This window comes from Rhea pennata, chromosome 15 (genome assembly GCF_028389875.1).
Source record: "Rhea pennata isolate bPtePen1 chromosome 15, bPtePen1.pri, whole genome shotgun sequence".
Classification (NCBI taxonomy): domain Eukaryota; kingdom Metazoa; phylum Chordata; class Aves; order Rheiformes; family Rheidae; genus Rhea; species Rhea pennata.
In genome coordinates this window covers 474460-487096 of record NC_084677.1, presented here as the reverse complement: position 1 = coordinate 487096, position 12637 = coordinate 474460, and the positions used below count along the sequence as shown (strand labels likewise).

Genomic DNA, 12637 nt, shown 5'->3' with positions numbered 1-12637 from the left:
AAAGGTGGTGACGAGGAGTAGTCAGCATGGATTCACCAAGGCGAAATCCTGCGTAACCAATCCAATAGCCTTCTATGCTGGAATGACTGGCTGGGTAGGTGAGGGAAGAGCAGTGGATGTTGTGCACCTTGACCTCAGCAGGGCTTTTGACACCGTCTACCCTAACATCCTCCTAGATAAGCTCAGGAAGTGTGGGTTAGATGAGTGGACAGTGAGGTGGATTGAGAACTGGCTGAAAGGCAGAGCTCAGAGGGTTGTCATCAGTGGTGCAGAGTCTAGTTGGAGGCCTGTGGCTAGTGGCGTCCCCCAGGGCTCAGTACTGGGTCCCATCCTGTTCAACTTCTTCATCAATGACCTGGATGAGGGGACAGAGTGCCTCCTCCGCAAGTTTGCTGATGATACCAGGCTGGGAAGAGTGGCAGATACAGCAGAGGGCTGTGCTGCCATTCAGAGAGACCTGGACAGACTGGAGAGCTGGGCAGAGAGGAACCTCATGAGGTTCAACAACGGCAAGTGTAGGGTCCTGCACCTAGGCAGAAATAACCCTAGCCACCAGTACAGGCTGGGGGCTTATCTGCTGGAAAGCAGCTCTGCAGAGAAGGCCCTGGGAGTGCTGGTGGATGACGAGTTGACCATGAGCCAGCAGTGTGCCCTTGTGGCCAGGAAAGCCAATGGTCTCCTGGGGTGAATTAGGAAGAGTGTTGCCAGCAGGTCGAGAGAGGTGATCCTGCCCCTCTCCTCAGCCCTGGGGAGGCCTCACCTCAAGGACTGCATCCAGTTCAGGGCCCCCCAGTATGAGAGAGACATGGAGCTACTGGAGAGAGTCCAGCATAGGGCTGTGAAGATGATCAGAGGGCTGGAGCACCTGCCCTATGAGGAATGGTTGCGAGAGCTGGGCCTCTTTAGCTTGGAGGAGAGAAGACTGAGGGGGGATCTTATCAATGTGTACAAGTACCTGAAGGGAGGGTGTCAGGGGGATGGGGCCGGACCCTTTTCAGTAGTGCCATGCAACAGGACAAGAGGCAATGGGCACAAACTGAACCACTGGAAGTTCCGCCTGAACGTGAGGGGGAATTTCTTCACTGTGAGAGTGACAGAGCACTGGAACAGGTTGCGCAGAGAGGTTGTGGAGTCTCCTTCTCTGGAGATCTTCAAGGCCCGCCTGGATGTAACCCTGTCTAACATGCTCTAGGTGTCCCTGTTTGAGCAGGGGGATTGGACTAGATGATCTCCGTAGGTCCCTTCCGACCTTACTGATTCTATGATTCTAATATCAAATTACTTCGCAGTTTCTCACTATATGGAAAATAAGTGAACAGTTCTTGGGACAACAAAAGAAATAATTTAACATTAAGCAAACAGGCCAGGCAAAACAGTTATTTCACACGTTGTGTCTAGTCAGTTTGCCTGTTCTCTGAACCTCCAAAACCACAGGCAGAACGGATTACACTCTTCCCCTGTTAAAAACCTGTAAAAGGGGAAATATAAGACGGAAGGAATTCTCTGAACAAGATCGGGGAGCAAGAAGGGAGGTGCAGAAAGCAACTATTTACCAAGTTGTGCGTTTTATTGTACCACTCGCCCAAGAACTGACCAGGAAAATCAAAGTGGGTGTGGAATGCAAGTCAAAATTATATCCTTTTAAAGAAAAAGCCTCTTTTTTTTAAATCAAGTAAAACATTATTCCAGAGATGCACAGCACCTTTCATTAAGCTGTCAGTTAAATACAGCCTTTCAATACCTCCTTCTGTCTGACTTCTCCTTGCTGTTAATGGCTTAAGAACATATTTCGTTATAATCGCATGAGGATTTCTGTACAAATTCAGTGCCTTATATCAAAATGGCTCTAGTATTGCATAGCACATACAGGACATTAATCACTTTAAGAGAACAGGTGCCCAAGTTTTAATGATAAAATACTACCTGATTTTTCTAAAAGAATAGTAATGAGGAGGCAAAGAGAAAGAAGAAATTGGGGGACAAAGCTCAAGAAGTTTGGACTGTAAAAGTTGTCTCAGGAAACAAACATATGAGCAAACAATTTCAAAATTCATGTTATAACTTTACTACTTCTAGAATTTTTGCAAGAATAAACAGATCTCTGGGGGTTGGGGGGGGGGGGGGGGAAGGGAGAGGATTTTCTTTCACAGTCTTAGCTTCAGATGAGCTCCAAAATATTTAGCACAATGGAACAGAAGGCTTGAAGAGTTTTCACATCAGAGTTTCCTTCCTTTTCCTCAGCCTGAAATCAAATTAAAACCTGCTTGACATGATGCTTCTGTATCACCGCTCATTTAGTGACATAGCTGGGATGACAGAGGAAGAGGAGGGGTAAAGGCAGAGCTAGCAGAGAAATTAAAAAGAAAAAAGGAAAGCAAGGTTATAGGATCTCAGCACTCAAACCTAGGCTTTTAGCACAGCTGTTTGCCAGGGCAACAAAAAGATGCTCTGCTCTTTATGGAGAAATGAGGCAGCTTGAGGAAAACATGCCAGGGAGCAGCTGACAACAAAAGCTGATGGAGAGGGGGAGGAGGAGGAGACATTTTAGACGGGCTTTCATATGCAGTTTATACACCCAAAAAAAACAAAAACAAACCCACAGAAGTGGACAATGGGTCTAGATAAAGCTAAATCCACTTGCTTCAAAAAAGAACTTGAGCACTGAAGAGAAGCTTTTAATTCCAGTTATTATAAGAACACTTCACCCATTTCAGATTTACAGTCTCAGTCTACATTACTTGGACTTACAGCTGAGTAAGCAGCAGTACCAAAGCAAGGCTACAACTGGATTATTGCACGAGGTAGATCTTAACCAACTCTTCAGAGAACATTAACAACATTTCTCCAGCTTAAAAAAAAAAAGAAAAATAAACAAGAAATAAAAACTATACACGGTTCACCTGAAAGGTTATAAATGTGCAATATGCTAAGTTGCTGTCCAACTTTAACCCTCACTGACTTGAGAGCTGAGGGCATCAAGAGCCGCTAGGTGCTCAGAATCTGGAGGGATTTAGCCCCTAGATAAAACATCATTAAGTTATAAGCTACAACTAGTAAGCTGCCCATCAAGCAGTGGAAGAGTTTCAATACAGTACATTAGGAACTATTTTTCATGGGAAGGATTAAGAAATAAAGCAAGGGAGAAGTAAAAGATGCTGGAGTCGTTTCTGATACAAAGAAACGCTCCATTTAGATGAGACTTTTGTTTCCATGATGACATAGAAGCAAACATCCTGGAGTATGCCAATGGGAGCGCTGGCAGGCACAGGGAATTACTATAATAACTATCCTCCCCTTTTCAAGCTATTGAAAGAGGAGATTCCTAGTAGCATGCCCAGTGCCGCTTGACTGAAGCGCTCCCCAGAGATTAATTCTGCAGCCACTAAGGGAAAACGACAGCAAGGCTCCATTAGGAACATTTTGCCTCAGTCCACCCCACATCAGAATACTAAAACCTTAAAATAAAACATCATTTCAATTAACCCAGAGTCATGCCAGGAAACGAGCAGTGGTTTCCACTGGCATACAACATCTGGAACAGCTGGCCAGCCCACTGGGACAGTTCACAACTGCAACCAATGTGGAAAAATGTTCCTCTGTTGAGACACTGTGAAGACACCCAACAGCATGCAGCCAGGCAAGGATGAGGAATAAGCAGAATGGCAGCATCAAGATTAATCTTCCCTCCTTTCTGATGCCAGTGAAGGCCTGGATGCAGCACAGCAACCCAAAGGTGAGTGGTCACTAGGAAGCCTAAGGCCATGCTGCAGTACTGCTCGACATTCGTAGCTGTGCCTTCTCCACCTAAAAGGTGTCACTACATCAGCATTGCCCCAGCAGAAGACCAGACTTGAACCAGAAGATCAGGGTTTCAAGAAAGTAAACGAGCGATGACAAAAACTGCAGCAGCAGCATTTCTAAAGCGCAGAAGGAACTCTAGCTGAACACAGCAGCAAACTCGGAGCCAATAGGTGAGGTGTCAGAGGAGAAGTGAGAGACTGCATTTCCCTGGTAGATCTTGGTAACTTGAAAGGCAAAAAGCAGAAGTGCAGAAGACCAAGAGAATTCCATCTCTTATTCCCTCCATGTTTGTGAGGAAAGGGAAAGCAAGGTAACAACTCTCCTTTTCTCTATCATGTGCATTGGTTGTGCTAAAGGTAAGTCTCTTGGTTAGTGAGTGATTAACTTGAAGACTACTACAAAGCAAAGCTAAACAGTTTCCCAGGTGACATTTCTGGATGCATGCTGGTGACTGGGTGATTAGACTGCACTCTAGACAAGGAGGTGTAAGAGGACATATGGAGAAAGTAATTGCTGTAAAGATGGATTTGAAATGACAGGTAAAGGGAACTTCAAATTTAGGCAACTGAGAAGAAACAGTCAGAGGAAGATATGCAAAGACATGGGTCATATGAGAAAACATTTTAGCAATTAAAATAGCAGCTACGAGGTCCCTAGGCAAACAGCACAGGCTGGAAGGGGCTGAGCAGTGTTTTCAACCATTCTTTTAATGCTGTTTCTCACCGGCCTTCTGACTAGGGTAAGGACACCTAGTAACATGGCCCTAGACCTTGATTTGGGGAACCTTTATTCTGGGAACCAAGAGTTCCAGCTGAGCACAAACACAAGGAGCAGTATGGTGCTAAAGCAGCAACAAAAACATGGGTCTGCAGAGCAGTACTCATAGATCCTGTCGAAAAGTTGAATTCCTTGCATATGTATTACCAGGAAGAGGTGTTGAGAAAGACTCAGTTTTTAATCTAAACAAGAAAAAGCTGGGAGGAGCTATGGTAATTAAGCATTTAAGTTGTCTTCTTCGTAACATTTCCTTGGATCAGTTAATAACAGAGAACTGAGAAACTAAGATTTTCTTCAGTGAGTGAATACAATCAAAGAATGGGTAAGGTCAGAAGGGACCTACGGAGATCATCTAGTCCAATCCCCCTGCTCAAACAGGGACACCTAGAGCATGTTAGACAGGGTTACATCCAGGCGGGCCTTGAAGATCTCCAGAGAAGGAGACTCCACAACCTCTCTGCGCAACCTGTTCCAGTGCTCTGTCACTCTCACAGTGAAGAAATTCCCCCTCACGTTCAGGCGGAACTTCCAGTGGTTCAGTTTGTGCCCATTGCCTCTTGTCCTGTTGCATGGCACTACTGAAAAGGGTCCGGCCCCATCCCCCTGACACCCTCCCTTCAGGTACTTGTACACATTGATAAGATCCCCCCTCAGTCTTCTCTCCTCCAAGCTAAAGAGGCCCAGCTCTCGCAGCCATTCCTCATAGGGCAGGTGTTCCAGCCCTCTGATCATCTTCATAGCCCTACGCTGGACTCTCTCCAGTAGCTCCATGTCTCTCTCATACTGGGGGGCCCTGAACTGGATGCAGTCCTTGAGGTGAGGCCTCCCCAGGGCTGAGGAGAGGGGCAGGATCACCTCCCTCGACCTGCTGGCAACACTCTTCCTAATTCACCCCAGGAGACCATTGGCTTTCCTGGCCACAAGGGCACACTGCTGGCTCATGGTCAACCTGTCATCCACCAGCACTCCCAGGGCCTTCTCTGCAGAGCTACTTTCCAGCAGATCAGCCCCCAGCCTGTACTGGTGGCTAGGGTTATTTCTGCCTAGGTGCAGGACCCTACACTTGCCGTTGTTGAACCTCATGAGGTTCCTCTCTGCCCAGCTCTCCAGTCTGTCCAGGTCTCTCTGAATGGCAGCACAGCCCTCTGCTGTATCTGCCACTCCTCCCAGCCTGGTATCATCAGCAAACTTGCGGAGGAGGCACTCTGTCCCCTCATCCAGGTCATTGATGAAGAAGTTGAACAGGATGGGACCCAGTACTGAGCCCTGGGGGACGCCACTAGCCACAGGCCTCCAACTAGACTCTGCACCACTGATGACAACCCTCTGAGCTCTGCCTTTCAGCCAGTTCTCAATCCACCTCACTGTCCACTCATCTAACCCACACTTCCTGAGCTTATCTAGGAGGATGTTAGGGTAGACGGTGTCAAAAGCCCTGCTGAGGTCAAGGTGCACAACATCCACTGCTCTTCCCTCACCTACCCAGCCAGTCATTCCAGCATAGAAGGCTATTGGATTGGTTACGCAGGATTTCGCCTTGGTGAATCCATGCTGACTACTCCTCGTCACCACCTTTTCCTCCACATGCTTGGAGATGACATCCAGAATGAGCTGTTCCATCACCTTTCCAGGGATGGAGGTGAGGCTGACCAGCCTATAGTTGCCTGGGTCCTCCTTCTTGCCCTTTTTGAAGACTGCAGTGACATTGCATTGGCTTTCTTCCAGTCCTCAGGCGCCTCTCCTCTTCTCCATGATCTTTCAAAGATGACTGAGAATGGCCTGGCAACAACATCTGCCTGCTACCTCAGTACCTGGGGGTGCATCCCATCCAGGCGCATGGATTTGTGGATGTCAGGCTTGCCCAGAAGATCTCTAATCCTGTCTGCCTCAACCATAGGAAAGGCTTCCTTTCTCCAGACTTTCTCCCTTACATCCAGGCTCTGGGATTCTTGAGGGCTGCCCTTATATGCCTATAATCCTCCCAAGTAGCCTGTCCCCTCTTCCACATTCTGTGTACTTTCTTCTGTCTGAATTTGGCCAGGAGCTCCTTGCTCACTCATGCAGGTCTCCTGCCTCCTTTGCTGGGCTTCTTTCTCCTTGGGATGCAACGCTCTTGAGCTTGGAGGAAGCAATGCTTGAATACTAGCCAGCTCTCCTGGATCCCCCTTCCCTCTAGGGCCTTAACCCATGAGATTCCTCCAAGTAGATCCCTGAAGAGGCCAAAGTCTGCTCTCCTGAAGTCCAGGGTTGCAATCCTGCTTGTTGCCTTACTTCTTTCATGCAGGATCCTGAACTCCTCCATCTCATAGTCACTGCAGCCCAGGCTGCCCCCAACCTTCACATCTCCAACCAGTCCTCCTTTGTTGGTAAGGACAAAGTCCCTAGCACAGTAATTGAGCACTAGGAATGAGGCTTTAATAAAGATACTAAGCCTCAGCTAAGGGATGATGTTGAAACTAGTTCTGAGGAGGTCACTGCAGAAGGGATGGTCACCACATTCCTGCAGCAGGACAACAACTTTCACTTCAGCTTTCAGAAGCTCCTTGAAAAGGAAATCAGAATGTAGGCATAAACTTCCTCCTTATGATGCTCTCAAAACAAGCTGAGGGCATGGAAAAACAAGCCCCCCTCCCCCCAACAAAGCTATTTATCTGGAAACATGTTGTATTCTTCCCTTTACACACATTCCTCCTTTCCTTTGGGAACAGCAGTAGGTGGAGGGGAGGTCCCTTCCATAGAAGAAAGCGTGATAATCAGGAGTAGTACATTACATTCACATCCTCATAGTGCAAGCAGCCTGGACCCTGTTTCTGGTGCATGCTGAGCACCTTATCATATGGCAGTAATGGCATTTGTGCTCGTCAAGCACTCTTCTATAAGGAGGCCTCCACATGACTCATTCAGTGGTGATGCAGTACAGAACAGAGCAGGTTTCTCAAGCAAGCCCAGAAACAAGCTAAACAAGATTTTTTTCAGCGTAAGCATATAAATAATTAGATATTCAGGAGAGGCTCTATGACACAGTATTGACAAAGTGATAGATCCTCTTGTGGAGGATGCAAGGTGGTTCCTCATCTCAGCATGTACACAACCTCTTACTTCCATGTGTAGCTCCACCACATCTACTTGTCCAAAACCCTGCAGAGCTCTGCACGTAGAATTTCTGTTTTGTTACAGTATTTGGGGAAGGATAAGGACAGAATGCAAGTGGGCAATTTAAGCACTTTAGTGGCAAGCGATCTGTGCAGTTGACTTGCAGCCATGAGTAAGGCACACAGCTTGGCTTTGAGTCAGCTATTCCATTACAGCTCAAATTACAGGGGCTAGAATAACCTTGCACTCACTGTACCTTGGGAGAAAGAGTGCGTGCAGAGAAGGAAGAGTGTTCTGGAGTCTCAAGGGAAAGGCAAGCTTTTTGGTTCTCTGGGAAGTCCTCTAGCTGTCAAAAGTAATGGTGGTGCTCGGAAAGGGAATGGCAGCCTGCCTCCTCAACAAGAGATTTCAAGGGAGTGGAGGAAGGATGATATTTGGGAATGATGATGACACTGGAAGCCTAGAAGAAAGACTACAATGTTCTCTCCAACTCTGCACTTTTGCCAGCATGTTAGTAAGAAAGTTTATTTCAGGAATTTTTGAACCAAGACAAAGCAAAATGCAAGTCCAGCTTGGTTACAAACCCTCCCGGGTGCTGAGTTCTATGCACTAACAACAGTTTCCTTTAAATCTCATGTAAAGCAGGGAGGGGGAGCCAATATCCAGCACCATGGCACAAACAGCACTCCTGGGGAGCAGATCGTGCTCTTTTCAGGAAGCACGCTCAGCCTGACATTCCTCAGGGGCTGATATATTCATCAGCTTGAACACAAACCGAATGAAAAACTCACAAGTCACAACTAGACCTCAAATCCTGAATCAAACCGCTGCTTTTAAATTACAAAGTTCTGTATCCAAAGTCCTAGCAGTTCTCAATTTTTCTGCTTGAATGGACAAGTATATTACTCTAAGCCATACACAGACCAACAACAGAGAACTATCCAGAGCTAGGATTAAACATACTGACACATATTGCAAAGGCCAACAGCATCCAGCAAGTAAAAACTTACTTTTCAACAGTGACTTAAAAAAAAAAATAAAAAAGAACATTAGTAAGGTCTTGCAATACAGAATAGGAACTGCACTGTTAAGAAGTGTCTAGTTTAATAATGAGATGCCAGGCTACAAGGCTGTGTTGCGAAGTGATGCTTTGGCTCAAGGATCCTGAATAATAACGGACAGAAGTTACTATGAGGCTCTAATATACATATATAAAAAAATAATACATTGTGCTCAAGGCTTTCAGAAACTGGCCATAAGGAAGCAGAGGCTACCTGCTCTTTAGAGCTCACAAAAAGAGCTGCTGATAAACAACTAAGAGATAAGGAAGTCCGATTTCTACTTTCTCATGACAGATCTGCGGAAAAGAAAGAATCCCTCAAACTCTTTACTAGATAACAGCTATATGACAGAGGAGTAGCACCAATAACGCAGAGCTTAATTTCATAAAGAGTTTCACTTCTAAACTTAAGTCTTTCAGAAGAAAATAAATTATTACAGCTGAAGGGAAAACGTATTTCACACTAAATTTCAAAAACCTGTGTTAAAAGTTATCTTTGGCCAATACAGTAAAACAGCAGACTCCCAAAGAGACAAAATGCATGGGTACAATTACTTTACTTCTTCCCTTCCAGGAGTTAGGGAAACTGCGTGAAATGAGAGATGTCCTAACCACAAAATAAGCCTGAAGTATATTTCATTTTGCACCGATAATGGGGAGATCTGTTTTCCAGACAGATTGAATAAGCAATGCACGATACAACACTTTTTTCAAATTGGGGCATGGAGATGGGTGCCAGGATGATGATGCTGGGGGCGGGGGCAGTACTTGAAAGTAAGAGATTTATAAAATAGCCTCTACATTACATAATTTTGTAGTTTTAGGACAGCATTAGATCCATGTTAAAAAGTTTAGACAGAGGGATTCAGAGGTTTTGGAAGCCTGCAACAGAGAATATTAAACTTTTTACCTCCCTAGATTAGAGGTTCAAAGCCAAGCTATTACAGAGCAGGACAACTCTTTGGGTAGTATGCACAGAGCCCTTAATAATCTTGCACCAGCTTGTAGCTGACAAGTGCTCACATCACAAGAAACTATAGTATCTCAGCCAACTGCTTCAACCACGAGGTCAAGCATTAAATGTTCACAAAATTTAAGCATCTTCCTATCAAGTGATGGTCTTGCCAGGGCACAGCTAAAGCATGTTAACAGAGATGCTTGCACTGCCAGTGCTTATATCCCAGCTATACCAGAGACAGAGCAAATTTGATTGCCAAAGCTGTCAAGAATATCAGCAGTATCAGATTCACTCAGATTGCAAAGCTGTTCAATCTGATTATCCAACAAGCATGCAGTTTCGCAGCAGCAGCGGAGACTACCAGAGCATATATTGTTATGGAAAAAAACAGTATCTGACTATATAAAATTCACTACATAAAAATGAGTTCCACTGCCTAAAGACAGGGACTATTTTAGATATATTAGTTTACCGATATTTCTTTCTCTAGAAAAAGATGGTATTTTCTTGTTGTAAGATAGTTGATGCAGAGACAAAACTTCTTTAGTTATATAGAGAAAAAAAGAAATCACAGTTCTTTGTACCATCACACCCACGCTTTTTCCAATCACACCTATTATTTCACAATTTGTTTCTAAACAATGGTCAAAACCCTTCCTATTAGAAGACAATTCCAACTCAAAACAACTGCTCCTGTTATAGTCTTCATCTGTTTTTGTTTAAGCAAATATTCATCCCAAGGAGCACTTCTATAGGAACCGAGGCAGGTTCTTCAGAGATACAAGGTCTCTTCAGGGAAGCTCAGAGGTGTCAAGTATCTCCTCCAAGGTAAACCACACAAGCTCAGCCAGACATCCAAACAGATAAATAATACCACAATCTTCTAGTTCCATAACTTGCTACAACCAATTTCACAACCACCATGACTTCTCTGAGTTACTGCTTCCTCATAAATATCTGCAGATCAGGTGTGCTCTTGCATCAGTTCTTAAAATGATGGTAGTAGTGCTGAGGACTATTAGACAGTTAGGAATCAAGCCACACTGCTCCTTTAAACTCTAAATTCAGCTTCAACCCAAAGCGTCCAGAAGCACCCAATTATCTTGGACTCAAATACTAACTGTTCCAGCTCTCAGGTTGGTTCTGGTGAGGATGCAGGACCTGAACTAGATTGCTTCCGTCAAGCCATTTGAGTCATTATTTTGCATTAAATTGCATGTGAAGTCTGACAGATTGAAAATCACCCCAGGACTTGTACTGTGCCAGGCAATGTTACATTTTAACTGCAGCGAAGGGATGCAGGAAATAGCACAGCGTCACTCCTTGGCTCTTAATTATAGTCTTGTGACACTATAGTTAATGGTCTGTCATGGGCTTCATTATATACCCTGATGTTTGCAGGAGGCAGACAGATGAATCTGTGCTCTCAGTACCTAAGTACCAAGTCATAGCAGCTTTAGTCTGGAAATAATGTTACTGTTCTTTTGTTACAGTACTTCCTTTAGCACCATTCAATCCTTGCATTAACCTCTGCCACGATGATGAAAATAAGATTTGGCTCTTTAAGTATGGTTGGTAATGGTCCAGCTATGCTTTGGGATTTGCATGTCTTGTGATTACATCAGACACCAACTTCTTTAGCATCTCTCTAGTCAGAGCCTCCAAGAGACCCTGGTGGTTTTAAGGAATTTTCAGCACCTTTCCATTACCATGAATGCAAGCCCTGATAAGCCACATTATTTGTTTGCTTTTTAAGCTGAAAACATAAACAAAAAGAACTCCCCAAATCCCCTCCAAATCCAATCTTTCCCTCCCCAAAATTGACCTATTAGCAATGATATAATGCAGAGCTCCTTTCTTCTGTATGTCAAATGACTTCAGAGCTGCAGTTCAGTAACTGTGAAAGCACAGACCATTCATCTTCTCTAAAACTAGCTGCAATGTCACAGGACAGAGGCTTTCTCCCACCACCCCTTCCAAACTCCTTACCATTGCTGTAGGCATAAGGCGATTCAGATGCTCCATCTTGAAGGCTCTCCAGGATTTCTCCTTTTCCAACATCGCTGTCTCCTACCAACAAGAACTTGAGCAGATAATCATAGCTCTTCACAGGGCTTCCCTGGGTTCCCATTCTCCCTCTCATTAGCGAGGAGGCACAAACCGCATACTAAACACGCAGCCAGATTGAAGGGAGCTCCAGAGCTTTTGAGGACGATTATTTCCCTCTCCCTTGCAAAGGGGGGGGGGTGAAAAGGCAGGAGAAGAAGCTGGGCTCACAACGAGCCCTCCATCTTCCCCACCTTGCCTCTTGTCTTCTCTGCCAGGATGTGCTCAGATACCTGGGGGAAGGAGAGGGAAGAAGAGAAAACAAAACAAAACAAAAAAAGGAAAAAAATTCCTAGTTCCTTCAGGCGTGATTAGCACCTTATTCACTAAGCAAGCGCTCTCCCCAGCTGACAAAGGAACCACACTCGGCTCCCCTCAAGGCCGCGAAGCCGCCGCGGTGGCTCCCAGCGTCGCCGGGCAGCGCCCGCGGGGAGCCGCCCCCGAGCCGGGCCTCCCCGCAGCGCGCCCGTGGCGGGGGGCCGGGCCCGGCCGTCAGGCGCCGCGGGCCGGGCCTGGCCCCGCCGTCCCGCCCCGCACACAGTGCGCTCCCGCCTCGCCTCGCCTCGGCGCCCGGCCCGCCCCCGCACTCACCTCGCGGCCAGGGCGCGCCCCGGGGCCGCGGCAGCTCCGCCGGCGGCACGGCCGCACCTCTGCCGCACCACCCCCGCCCGGCACCGCCGCGCAGCACCCCAACCAGCCGCGGCAGCGCGAGAGGGAGGGGGGAGGCCGAGGCGGGCGCCCCGCTGCCATAGGCTCGCCTTCACGTCCGTCATCGCCGGCACCGCCCCACCACGCCCACTCCCGCGCTCTTCTGACCCGTCAGAAGCCGCGACCGAAAGAAG

The 12637-nt window shown here is 46.5% G+C and overlaps 1 protein-coding gene across 1 annotated transcript in view; it reads right to left on the bottom strand.

Annotated features, from left to right (window-relative positions):
- Positions 1-12466, bottom strand: part of RAB40C (RAB40C, member RAS oncogene family) — a 40385-nt gene extending 27919 nt beyond the window's left edge. The window contains exons 1-2 of the mRNA XM_062588083.1: positions 12387-12466; positions 11679-12028 (exon numbers count right to left, since the gene is read on the bottom strand). Coding sequence (XP_062444067.1) covers positions 11679-11832 — 154 coding nt within the window. The 5' untranslated portion in view covers positions 11833-12028; positions 12387-12466. The remainder of the gene's footprint in view (positions 1-11678; positions 12029-12386) is intronic.
- Between the last annotated feature and the right edge of the window lie 171 nt (positions 12467-12637).